Below are 12332 nucleotides of genomic sequence, written 5' to 3'. Positions count from 1 at the left end.
TTCAGTATGTTTGGTAGTGTGATGACAAGTGATGAAGATCTGTCAAATAAACCTTCTATGATTTACTTTTACCTAGTTTTGATCAATGTTTTTAAAACTAGATCAGATTAGCGGGTTTGATCGGTTCAATCGTGAACCGATCAAGTTGTCGGTCCGGTCTAGTTAAAAAATCGGATTCTTAATGAACCCGTGAAAACCGGTTTGTACTGGTTCCGATTCGGTTGAACCAACCGGTTCAATAGATTTTTTAATTTTATTTTGCAGTTATTGGGGAAGCAGTACAACCCTTCTGAGGAAATGTGTGTTGAGAGAGATGGATTTCTCACTTGATTTTATTTTGCATCTACTGCATTATATAGTCTTCAAACATAAAAAATACTTATGCATCATATTTCATCAATTTTTATGATAATTTAATTCAAATTGGCTTATAAATCAACTCATTTATTATGAAAGATAAAAGCTGATACCAATTCAAATGATTCTTGTAATAAAATATTAGAACTGATAAAAAATTAGAAAAATAATTTTAGAATTGATAAAAAATTAGAAAAATAAAAAAAAAGCTTAAAATAAAGAAGGAAAAAATAACTTTTAAGAATTTTTTTATAAAATTTATAATTAAGCAATTTACATTAATATTTTTCAAATAAGATGCTCTCATGCACATCAGTTGAGAATGGGCTGGCAAAAATTTGACTCGTTAGTATTAATAATATTAAAGAGGATGAATGTTTGTTTTTTTCTCCTGTGATCTTGGACAAGTTTATTCAAGTGTATTAGCTTTTTTCATATATTTTGTGCTGATTTAAGAATCAAATTTGAGTCGTCATGAAGCCCTTCCAACATATACCTTTGATTGAATTTGTTATTGGTCACATCTTTCTTGGTTAAGCCATCTTGTTAAGTGATGCAATCTGAAACTTCTATTTCAATATTTTATGTACGTATTGGAGTAATATAGCTGTTCCGATTGAGTTGATGTGGCATGCTCAAGTTTTCTCTGTTATGAACTTATGGCAATCAGTATTCTAGCACCTCATTTATTTATTGCAATTTTGAAAGCCACTTTCCATCATTAAAGATTTATAATTAAACATGATATTTCTCATTTGATATCGAAGTTCATAGATGGTTCTATCGAATTGGATAGATTTTGCAGTCCTGCTGTAATGGGCAACACTCTGGTTCTGAAACTGGATGGCTTTGACCTGAGTGAAAATCTTAATGTAAACATTTTGCATTTGATTAACTGTGTACAAGGATTAATTATTCTGTGCGGATGCCAAATGCCATCCGGAGACCAATCAGAATTCGCCACTTCACCCCTTCGCTCGGTATTGCTTGGTAACTCTCGGTACCGCTGATGTGGGACATTCTGATTGGTCTCCGGACGACGTTCTGCGTCCTTCCTCCGCACAGAACAATTTCTTGTGTACAAGACTTTTCTGTGCAGTCTTTATTCAATTGATAATATAGCTGACAATTATTACTATCTCAAGTGTGATTCCTGGCAAACTATGATCACTGTCACTCTTAGGCTTCATTTGGAATGGCATTTTTACCGCTTCATAAACCAGCTTTTTAGTACAAAAATTAAAATTTTTATACTAGAAAGCTGCTTTAATAAGCCGAAAGAAAGTCGTCTGAAACAAAGCCTTAATCTGATATATATCAACTGTGCAGCTGCAGCAAGTTTTTACTTTTTCTGTATCTATGTTTATTATTAACAGTTTCCATTATCTTTGTGCAGGAAAGGCAACTTTGATGACTGCAGGCGGTCTTGCGGTCGGTGCAGTGGTGGGATCAGCAGTTGAAAATTGGTTACAAGTTGACATTGTCCCATTTCTTGGCATCCATTCTCCTGCTGTCATCATAAGTGAATTTATCCTTTTCTCCCAGTTGTTGGTGTCTCTTTATCTGAGGTAGGCCTGGAACCTGAACCAAAATTCTACTTTCTGTAATTGTCAACACATTCAAGCATTTTTAGTTTTGTTTAGCTGCTTGGAATGTATATGATGCCGTATTATGTACAGTAATTAATCTAATCACAGCTTTTACATTTAATCCTGTGTTCTAAAATTATTTCAATATTTTGCGCAGTTGTTGGTGCAATCCATGTTCTTACCTAATGAGGCTATTACTTTATGTATATTTGCTTGATATTCACTGTGAGTTTTAGGCTTCGTTTGGGACGACTTTCTAACTGCTTCTTAAAGTAATATTTTAGTACAATAATTAAAATTTTTGAACTGAAAAGATGCTTTAAGAAACATTAAAGAAAATGTCCTAAATGAAACATTAGGCTTTATTTGATATGACTTTTTACTGCTTTTTAAAAATTAATTTTTAGTACAAAATTTTTTCTAAAAAGGTTGATAAAAAAGTTGTCTCAAATGATGTTTTAATTTAATTATATATTTACTTAGTTTATTTATTTATATGATAATTAATATTATAATATATGAAATTTATAATAATATTTATTTTAATATGTCGTGCCAACAACAATTTCCCCTAAAAAACAATTAAATAAAATAATATAAAAGAAGCTAAATCAACTCTTTGTTGATCAATTAAAGCCCTTTTGAGCCTAAATAATTCAGTACTAAATTTGACATATATAATAGATAATCATGCCCTATCTTACGAACAATTATTACGTCTTCTGACCGGACGTAAAGCTATGCTCGGCCACCAATAACATGTCGTCACGTGCTCTTACTCTTTATCATTCGGCCCGACGACTTGATCCGGACTGGAACCCGGGAATGCTATGTTCGCGTATTGCTCGGTATTGCTCGGTATTGCTAGGTATTGCTTGGCAATAACGATAAATACCGGTCTGTGAAGACCAATACCGAGTAATACCGGACAATACCGATTTGTACCGAGTTTTTTCTAGAAAAACTCGGTACAATAGAAAAACTCGGTACAACTCGGTATTGCTCGGTATTTGCTCGGTATTGGTTATTGCCGAGCAAAATCAATCAATACCTAGCAATACCGAGCAATACCTAGCAAAATCGAGAAATACCGAGCCTTCCTGGGTCCGTTCCGGGTTGGGTTGTTGGGGTGCGCGGTAAATAGTGAGAACGCGTGGCGTGATTCTACTTGCGGCTGAATGTAGCTACGTCCTGTGACCGGACCAAATAAAAGTTCCTATCTTACTGATCAGAAGTTGCCTGTCACTTTTTTTTTTTTTTTTGTAAGACAATCATATCAACAAATAAAAAAAATAATCTAAATGAGTTATTTCGAGTCAAAATGGATCGGCAGGTCAACCCAAAGCGGATCTGTTTAATAATCGGGTTGAAATTCCGTACACAAACCTAGCCTATTTATTGAACTAGTCAATCTGAATCCGAATTTTTCGGATCAGCTTGACAGGTCGAGTCATTTTTTTACAGCACTATAAATATTTAATCTCTTTCTGCATAATTGCACAGTAAACTATATTGCATTTAACACTTATGGCAAATTTGAAAATTTTAGATATTAAAAGAGAATACGACTTAAAACTTGCATTTGAAGTTTATGATATTATAGTCTAATTTAATTTATTATATAATTATTAATTATTTTGCATTTGTTTTCACATTCATAATATATCATAAAATATGCGAGGATAAAACTCATCTTCTTTTAAGATGGCACAATTGGACTAAGTATTCTTTTAGAAGGATATAAGCTTTTATCCTCACACTTACCATTCATCCATAATTTTGAATCATTGAGATATATAATGAGTTGAGCTCGAGCTGGCTCACAAATCAACTGGACTCATTTGCCTCGAGCATTAAACTTTATAAAGTTTCATCACATATCCCTTAACACAAATGAAATTGCGTCAAATGAGAAAAATTATTTTGTGCGAACACCGAACGTCGTTCAAGGCCAACCATCACTTTTTTGTTGTGTATCGATGCTATAGACCGGGTGACATGGCATATTCTGATTAGCCTCTAGACCGTCCGTATCCACATAGAATAATTTCTCCAACTTGACAGAGAAGATAAATGAATGAATTACCATGTAAAATAAGATGGAATGCCATGGCTGCACTAACCTTATTACAGTAAAATAACAATTTGTCTTTCAATTGCTATATTGTAAAGCTAATGGTTCAATAAGTTTGCTAGCACTAATTCCTTCTTTGTTGATTCAATTCCTCTGTCTGTTTTATCATCTTATTATCAATATAAATAGAAGTAATTGACTAATCAATCATTCTATTAGTTTAATATGATGTTAGTATTATTAAGAGCATATCTATATATACATTGAAGTAAACTTCCTAAATTCCTTCATCCAGTTTCAAGCAAACAAACACTCCAATTTGGATAAATGAGACTTCAATCATTTTTCAAATATTTATAGTGAAACAAATAGGCCTTCTTCTCTTTCACTCTTTGCTGAAATTTACACACATAAATGGGATTTACTATTTGATTGGCTGGGTGAGGCTTCCTGCTCTCAAAGAAACTACAGGGCCTTTTCTTGAGCTTGAGTTGCTTATAAGGTTGGAGTCAAGGAACAAAACAGTTACCGATATATCGTCGTGAAAGTGCCGGCGCACATCGCGATCGATCTTCATAAGATCGGAGTATCTCATCTCCCTCTTCTTTGCAGCTTGGACTATAGCAGCCTTCACAAGCCTCCTAGCAATTCCCTGCAAGAATTCAGTAGGTTAGCTTGCAATGAATTGTCACCTAAAGGTAAAGAATGTTACAATTGTTGAGTTCATTTTGAGTGGGCAAATAACTTTTAGACATTTTTTTTTCCTTTGGGGTTCATTTCAAGGTTCTTTTGCTTACATTCTTCTTGTTCATTTATCTTCTTTGTGTCCGTTTACTTGTTTTTGGTTGAGATGAAGAGATTCAAAAATATCAACTTTGAAAATCTCTCTACTCTAGAGATTGTTTTCATTTTGTTGAAAAAACCAAGGAAAATGCATGCAAGGAAGCAAATATTGCAGCCACATCGTCTAAAGAAAGTGAAAGATGAAACCCTCTAAGGTGACTAAAAAGGCCAATGATCAAGGATTAATTATTCTGTGCGGACACCGAATGCCGTTTGGAGACAAACTAGAATATGCTGCGTCATCCCTTCGCTAGGTACTGCTCGGTACCGCTGATGTGGCGCATTCTGGTTGGTCTCTGAATGACGTTTTACGTCCGGCCTCAGCACAAAATAATTTCTCCTGATCAAAGTACATCAATTGATCTTAAGAGTTCCTTCAATCTTCCCCATTCCGTTTAAACTAACCTTGAAGATGCTGTTCAGGAAGAGTTCACCAAGAAGACTTTTTCTGAAAATGCTGTCAAGAGCCAAGATGCCTTTAGTTTAATCTTGAAATGTTACTATCAAGTTCATAGAGAGTAAACAATTGGGCACTGATCAAGAGAATGGTATCTAAGTGAGGTCTACTCCTAAAAGGATTATGAGTGCTCGATCATACAAGCTGAATTCATCATGATTCTCAAAATTGAACTGCAAAATGAACAAACCTCAAGCTCAAGATCTTCAAGGAAAAAAGTAATCCTCTAATATGACCATAGCGCTAGTTGGAGTTTTGAATTATTTTATAAATATGAACCTTAGATCTAAAATCCCTTTTTCCACATTTCAGTGTTCTAAGTTCTTCCTTTGTTCTGATTTCATGTTTTTGTCCTTCTTCTAACAATGGTTTTTTCTTTGATCAAGAGTTAAAACATTTCCAAGGTTTGAATTCAAAAACCACATCCTACATAACAAGTAACATGGTGAGAGTCATTGAGAATCTTTATGGTTATAAGGCCATCAATTTCCCCAACACATTTTACAAAGATGACATGTGCTTCTACTAAAGGTCAATTCCATCTTAATTATAAGTTCCTCTACCAGGAGATCATGGATATTTTGAATTTCAATGATATCATTCTTGCCCAAATCATGACAACATATTTTGCAAGAATCATTATTTTTCTCCAAGAAATATGTGCAAATTGGAGTATCAATTTTTTTCTACATATGTTCGCCATAAAACTCTTCCAAGATGATTGCATATAATTTTCTTTGAATTTATCAAAATCATGGATATTTTGAATTTCAATGGTACCATTCCTACTCATATCATGATGAATTCTTTCATAAGTATCATATCTTCTATTATTTTCTCCAAGAAACATGTGTGAATTAGAGAAGCAATTCTTTTCAATGCGTGTTCATCATAAAAGCCTTCAAATATGAATGCTGTTTATTTTCTTTGAAGTTTATCAAGATTAATGACTTGAGGAATAAATTAAAAGAATTAAAATTGAAGTTTTTTTTTTTAAATCAACCAAGGCTTACTGTTTAGAACAAGACCAAGGGATTCGCCAAAGATAAGCTTTGCTCAAGCATTTCATTCTATGATCGAGTATGAGCAACTCGTATGTATAGACATACATAACAAGAGTTTGTATTGCCTTTCTCTATACCACTGAGGCAATGATCAAGTGAGCACTTGTAGGTAAATAATTGAATTTTTTTTTTTTTGTGTTTTTATATTTTTCCTGTCAAGTTTTGAATTCTCATTGAAACTTTCTTTTGTTTTTTTATAGATGTGATAATTCCTCAAATGCTGATGACATAATTTCCGATGATCCCAAAGTTGCGGCTTTTTTAGATTAGGCGAGAAAGAAATGAGGGTTACTCTTATAGAAAAAGCAAAGAAGAAGCAACAAAAATGGCAGATTTCATCGAGGTTTATTGTATTAAGTGATTGATGCCTTTTGATGAAGTGGTCCATACTGTTGCATTGACTTCAACTGCTCAAGCAAATAATTCTTCCATTCCACCGACTTCTTCTGTTCCTTGCTTTGCTTCTACTGATATTAGAAAGAAGATAATGCGTGAGGGGGTTAAGTAAACAACTCGTCTTGTTGGAATTGTGATTGATGAAGTATTTGTTCTAAGGCAGAGCATGTGTTGATTTAGATGACTTTAACAAGAATCTTTTTTTTTTCTATAGTTGAGTCTATACTTTCTTTCATAAAATTCAACTTAGAAGCGAGTTGATTTAGGTGACTTTAACAAGAATCCTTTTTTTTCGGCAAATCGACACAAGAGCCGACAACTTGTTGAACCTAATTCGCGTTGAAAATATGACTTTTGATCTAACCTAGGGAATATTGGATGTATATAAATAACAACTATGACAAATACATATCAAATTTTTTTCTTGAGGAAAATCAAATCAATTTACATCAAGAATACGATTAGATAATGAATATTTCTTTACTTTTGTCTAGACCTTTTTCTTTCTTATTCCAAACATATAATTTTAAAAGGATGTATAATTTGTAATTACCAATAAATATTGTTTGAAATTTTAGTGATACTTGATTGATAAGTTTAATTAGATGAAGTCCATAGTACAAAAGGATGAGGATGAGCGAGGATATAACTTCTCTGATAAAAGGCAAGTGATTAAAATGGAGAAGACCTTAATGGTATTATGGGACAACATTCTTTTATGGAGATGTAAAGTAAATTTTACAAAGTTGCTTTAGTTCACCTATATTTTCTAGATCCAAGTATCAAGCAACACATAATTCATTTTAGCCTAATTGTGTTAGAAATAAGAATGTTAAAATAAAGTATGATATAACTTGGAATAATGGAGAGAAATTATAATATTTTGAAGATGGCTAAGTCAACACTTATCCCAAATAAGAAAGTCGAAGAATATACTTAGATATATTTTGGGTGTATAGCATATATAGTTTAGGCAAGTAGTTGCAAAATTAAGATGGGTGGATGGATTTAACGTGACGAATTAGGAAGGAAAAAAACTCATTTCAAAGATAAAGCGAAGAGTAGCGTCGGAAAAATTCTTACAAAAGTTAGAGTACGAAGCCTATGTCGCACTCAACATAAATGAATAGAGGTCAAACTAATAATGAACTCATCCACAAAATCTTCATATACAATTGACCTTTTACCACTACAAACATCCTACTGTCCAATTATAGCATAAGTTAGCACATGTTATTAGTATGGTTTCATAGATTTGATAACTTACGAAAGCTCAAAGTACTCTTCAGTCTTCAAGAAACACATCTCGTGGGGGCACAATTGAAAGTTATTGTGGAAATAGAATTGCATATAGAAAGAAGAGTCAGCAATTTTCTTTTCATTGATTGAATGTGAAAGAAGGCCAGAACTCCGAATATCGTGAAACTCAGATCCTACTCCTGATGGTCAGTCTGGCGCTTGCCCCATCTAAGAAGAGTTGGGTGGGCCGGCCCTCCGTACAAAGAAAGAAAGCAGGGTGCCTTGCATCGCCAGGTCTTCAGTTTCTGTTCCGACTTTGATCTTTCGCCCTCTGGTTTACCGTTTTAGCCTTGGATCTTCCTCGGTTAGGCTCTCCCCCCTACCTTTCCCTAACTCGCAATTTTCACTATAAATAACTAGCTATTGCTTCTACAACTCTGCTCTGACCCTCCACTTAACCTTTGTGGTTTTTTATCACCAACAATATATCTATGCCAATCAGAAGTACTGCAATTACTAACTGAGAAGCTCCATGAGAGTCTAAAGATGCAGTAACCAATTAGGTAATACTCATCCACTATTAGCGCAAATATGTAATATTTACCCAGACAAAATCATGAGATAGATATAGCAATATTTTCACTATTTCCTACAAATCCGTACAAATCAGTAGAGGGGCTATCAAAATCAGAAACTTACTTTACGAGGATTATTCTGGACAATGTTGACAGCATCCTGATTGCTGATTTGCTCCCATAGTCCATCTGATGCAAAAATAATAAATTGGTCATTAGGATGCACCTTCTGTGTAGATATCGATGGCTCCGCACTAAGTATGGGCTTTCTGAAAGTTTCCCGCAGCCGAAATTTAGCATCCAGTGGCTCCCTATTATATTCTGCCTTTTTCAGGAACGCATCACCAATTGATCTGGAAATCTGCAAAGTTCATGATATACTTCATAAGAGCTAAGTATCAAACTTTTAGTCACAGATCTAGCATAGAATAGTGTACACGCATGACAATGTAAAATGATAAGAGGAACCGATTAACGGTCTAAAATAAAGCTCATCAAGAAGCATATAGCATGCATTTCTTCCTGTATCACTAAGGCTTCATTTGCGAAGACTTTCTTACTGCTTCTTAAAGCAGCTTTCTAGTAAAAAATTTTAATTTTTTAACTAAAAAGCTACTTTAAGAAGCAATAAGAAAGCCGACCCAAACAAAGTGAGTTAGAGAATTTTGAGGTAAAGGTATACGTTCAATTCCTACGTACAACATAGATTAAAATTACCTGTATAAGACCCTTAACACGCCAAACATTGTGTTTCAATACCACAATCTGTGGATCATTAGGGTGCATCGATTGCAGCTCCTTTCTAATAGATTCAATTGATGCATTGTGCTCAGCTGACAATTGCATGGCAAGAATCTCACCAGTTGCTTTCACAAGCCTCCCAAGAATTGCTCGTGAATCTCCGAGGTTAGAAACATAAATTGCTCCATCGCAGACTATGCCGACAAGACAGCAGGAGCCAACGGACGCAATATGCGGATTTAGCGGCCACTGTTGAGAGACTAAAGAAAGAAAACCATCTTCTGTGGCTTGGATTGCTTTTCTGATCACATCCACAGACATGGACTGTTGCTCAGTCATCAATCCTGCCAAGAATTGGTAAGAACATCAATTACTGCATTTGATAGAAACAAAAATGTTTCTTAATACAACTTAAATCAGAATTCATCAAATAAGCTGGTTAAAGATCAAATTCAAAAATAAATTACATTGGCAAAAGATGGAAATTCACCAAGATCCAATTATCAGACAGCAACATTAGAAATCTAAGAAAATATAAAGAACATTAAAAGGAAAAAAGCAAAGAAATGCAACTATGTGGCCTGCACCAGTAAAAACCCCCGGTGCCCTTTTATTTATTTACTTTTGAGTGTCAATTGATGCCTTCAACAAATTTTAGTTTTTAAACAGTCTTTAATTACAAACTTCATCGTTTTCTATCTGTTTTATAATACTTCATTAAGAATAATCATAATTGCTATCTTTAATCCTTTGAGGGTGTTTTTATCTGGTAAAAAGAATAGCCCTTATATTAAAGAGCAAAAACCTTGAAAACTCTAGTGCTAATCACTTTAATGATCTAAGTTATTAAAATTTTAAAATGTTCTGAAGTCCTTCCAAATAAATACCTGGAAGCAGAAAGAGAATAGAAAAATGAACAAAAATAAAAGAATCAGATTATACTTAGAAACTTAAAAAGGATTAAAAAAAAAAATTCTTGCCCAATTCACCTCCTGAAGAACATGCGTGATAACCCTTCATGTTAAGTAATATGATTCCATAAACACAAAAATAAGACAAATTCAAAGCATTCTACAAAAGAAAAAACATTTGGAACCTTGAAGCCAATTGTTAAATTGCAATAGTAATATTTTTTCTTGTCCCAGAGCCTTACTCTTGATATGGCCAAACAGATGGTTAGTAATGTATTGAGCCACCTCTGGTCCCCCATGACCATCATAAATCCCAACAAAGGAACCAAAAGGACCAGAATCCATCAAGCTCAGTGAACCAGATTCAATCTGGCTCCGATCCTCAAGTAACTTGTTAGCTTGGAACACAGCCACGGAGAACTCGCCATTAACATGCTGGCCAAAATCCTTGTACCAAAGAAGTCCATTCTGTTGACCTAAGGCATCAGAGCCTCCCACTAATAACTTTTTTGATGACGGTCGCCGCACACAAGCACTCAGAAGGTTCATTAACAGAGTTACCATCCCTCATCTCACAAAAAATATCAGATCTTGCAAGAATATGTGTCCAATACTGCAATCTGTAACATACGATAAACAGAAAAATGATATAGGATGAAACAAACTCATTTGAGAGAAAGATAAATGGGAGAGCAAGAAAAGCCGAATTTGCCGCTTGTAGGAGGATATAATTCAGCAATGGAAAAAAGGGAAACTTTGTAGAAAAAAAGATGTAAGACGAAAATCAACTTTTTGAAATTTCTCCCCTTCCCAGAAGCTATGTTGGAAGATTTAAAAACAAAATTCCAGGAATCAATATCTCATTGGTTATCTTTTTAGTTTAATTCCAAAGATATACAAAGAGTCCCGCCTCCATTTCTTCCACAAGAAACTCGAAACTTGCCCCCAAAATCAAATTTTTTTTCGTGAAATATATCAGAAAAGAAGTCGAGGAAGCACAAACCCAATTGAAAAAACAGTAAAGTCGGAGGTTTTCTTGCACTCTGAAGCAAAAAAAAAAAGTCTCAGACACTGTAAAGAGCTCACCATTCCTAGTTCAGCTGGTATAAACTCAACTCAGGTGGCGAAGAACTGTTTTCTCTCCTTCGTCTATTTCCTCTTTGCCTGGTTAATTTTGGAACCACCGAAACCCAATTTAGGGCAGATAGGAATAATCGAAAATAAAATATTGGGCAAATTTTCTTCTTATTTCCCAACAAAAAAAACAAATTTGTTCATATTTAATATCGAATTAAGACAGGTTCATCAATTATGTCCAAAAAGAATTTGGACACCATCGTTTCATATCGAATTATGATCGGTTCAATTGCTCTAATAAAGTTTCAAATGGTCTTCTTTCTGCCGATTGTCAAGACTGAGTGATCCTTCAGAGCCCAATAAAAGTGTGTCCCGTTACCCTCTACTTGATACTACGGCTAGATACTGGATGACGAGGCTGCACCTGATTCGTCACACTCATCACTAGGAGTATAAGTGAGTCAGGCTAACTTGTGTTTTGGCATGATTTGGCTCGATGAAAAGCTTATGAGTCGAGCTCGATATACTAATTAGACAAAGTTGAGCCAGCCTAACACAACTCATCAGCTCACGAGCCAATTTATTTAAGAAAATATCAATATAAAATATAGTTAAAATATATTAGCATTTAACAGTTGAAGCAAAAATTTGTTAAAAATATTTAAAAGTTGTATCCCATATCATTATATTAAGTAATTTCCAATTATTTTTCTTTTAATTTGTATTCTTTAATCCATTTAATTGTATTAATTGTTTGAATCAAAAACATTTTTTTAAAAATGAATTAGCTTGCTCCTAAGCCAACTCAAAATCATGAATTAAGTTCAAACTCAAGCTCAAGCTAAAGCCAAGGGTGCCTCGAGCTCAACTTGACTTGTTTACACTCCTACTTGCTGCAAATTACCCGCCTCCATCGATTGCATCTCCCTTCCCCAACTGTCACAACTGCCCTACCACTATTACGACTAATTGACCACTACTACTAGACACCACCATTTTTTCATGCAGC

At 34.3% G+C, this 12332-nt stretch overlaps 2 protein-coding genes across 2 annotated transcripts in view; one reads left to right on the top strand and one right to left on the bottom strand.

The window, feature by feature from the left end:
• LOC110098855 (protein CHAPERONE-LIKE PROTEIN OF POR1, chloroplastic) overlaps positions 1-2067 on the top strand; it is a 43880-nt gene extending 41813 nt beyond the window's left edge. The window contains exon 3 of the mRNA XM_020825795.2: positions 1754-2067. Within this exon, the coding sequence (XP_020681454.1) occupies positions 1754-1929 (176 nt within the window). The 3' untranslated portion in view covers positions 1930-2067. The remainder of the gene's footprint in view (positions 1-1753) is intronic.
• Positions 2068-4315: 2248 nt separating this feature from the next.
• Positions 4316-11498, bottom strand: LOC110098867 (probable protein phosphatase 2C 60). Its single transcript, XM_020825810.2, has 5 exons — positions 11333-11498; positions 10489-10866; positions 9312-9679; positions 8719-8955; positions 4316-4672 (listed from the first exon to the last, which is right to left on the bottom strand). Exons 2-5 carry the CDS (start codon positions 10808-10810, stop codon positions 4445-4447), a joined length of 1155 nt encoding a protein of 384 aa, XP_020681469.1. The 5' UTR covers positions 10811-10866; positions 11333-11498; the 3' UTR covers positions 4316-4444.
• Positions 11499-12332: the final 834 nt, after the last annotated feature.

Source organism: Dendrobium catenatum, unplaced genomic scaffold (genome assembly GCF_001605985.2).
Source record: "Dendrobium catenatum unplaced genomic scaffold, ASM160598v2 fragScaff_scaffold_1523, whole genome shotgun sequence".
Classification (NCBI taxonomy): Eukaryota; Viridiplantae; Streptophyta; class Magnoliopsida; order Asparagales; family Orchidaceae; genus Dendrobium; species Dendrobium catenatum.
The sequence above is the reverse complement of the archived record's forward strand: the minus strand, read 5'-3'. Positions and strand labels throughout refer to the sequence as shown.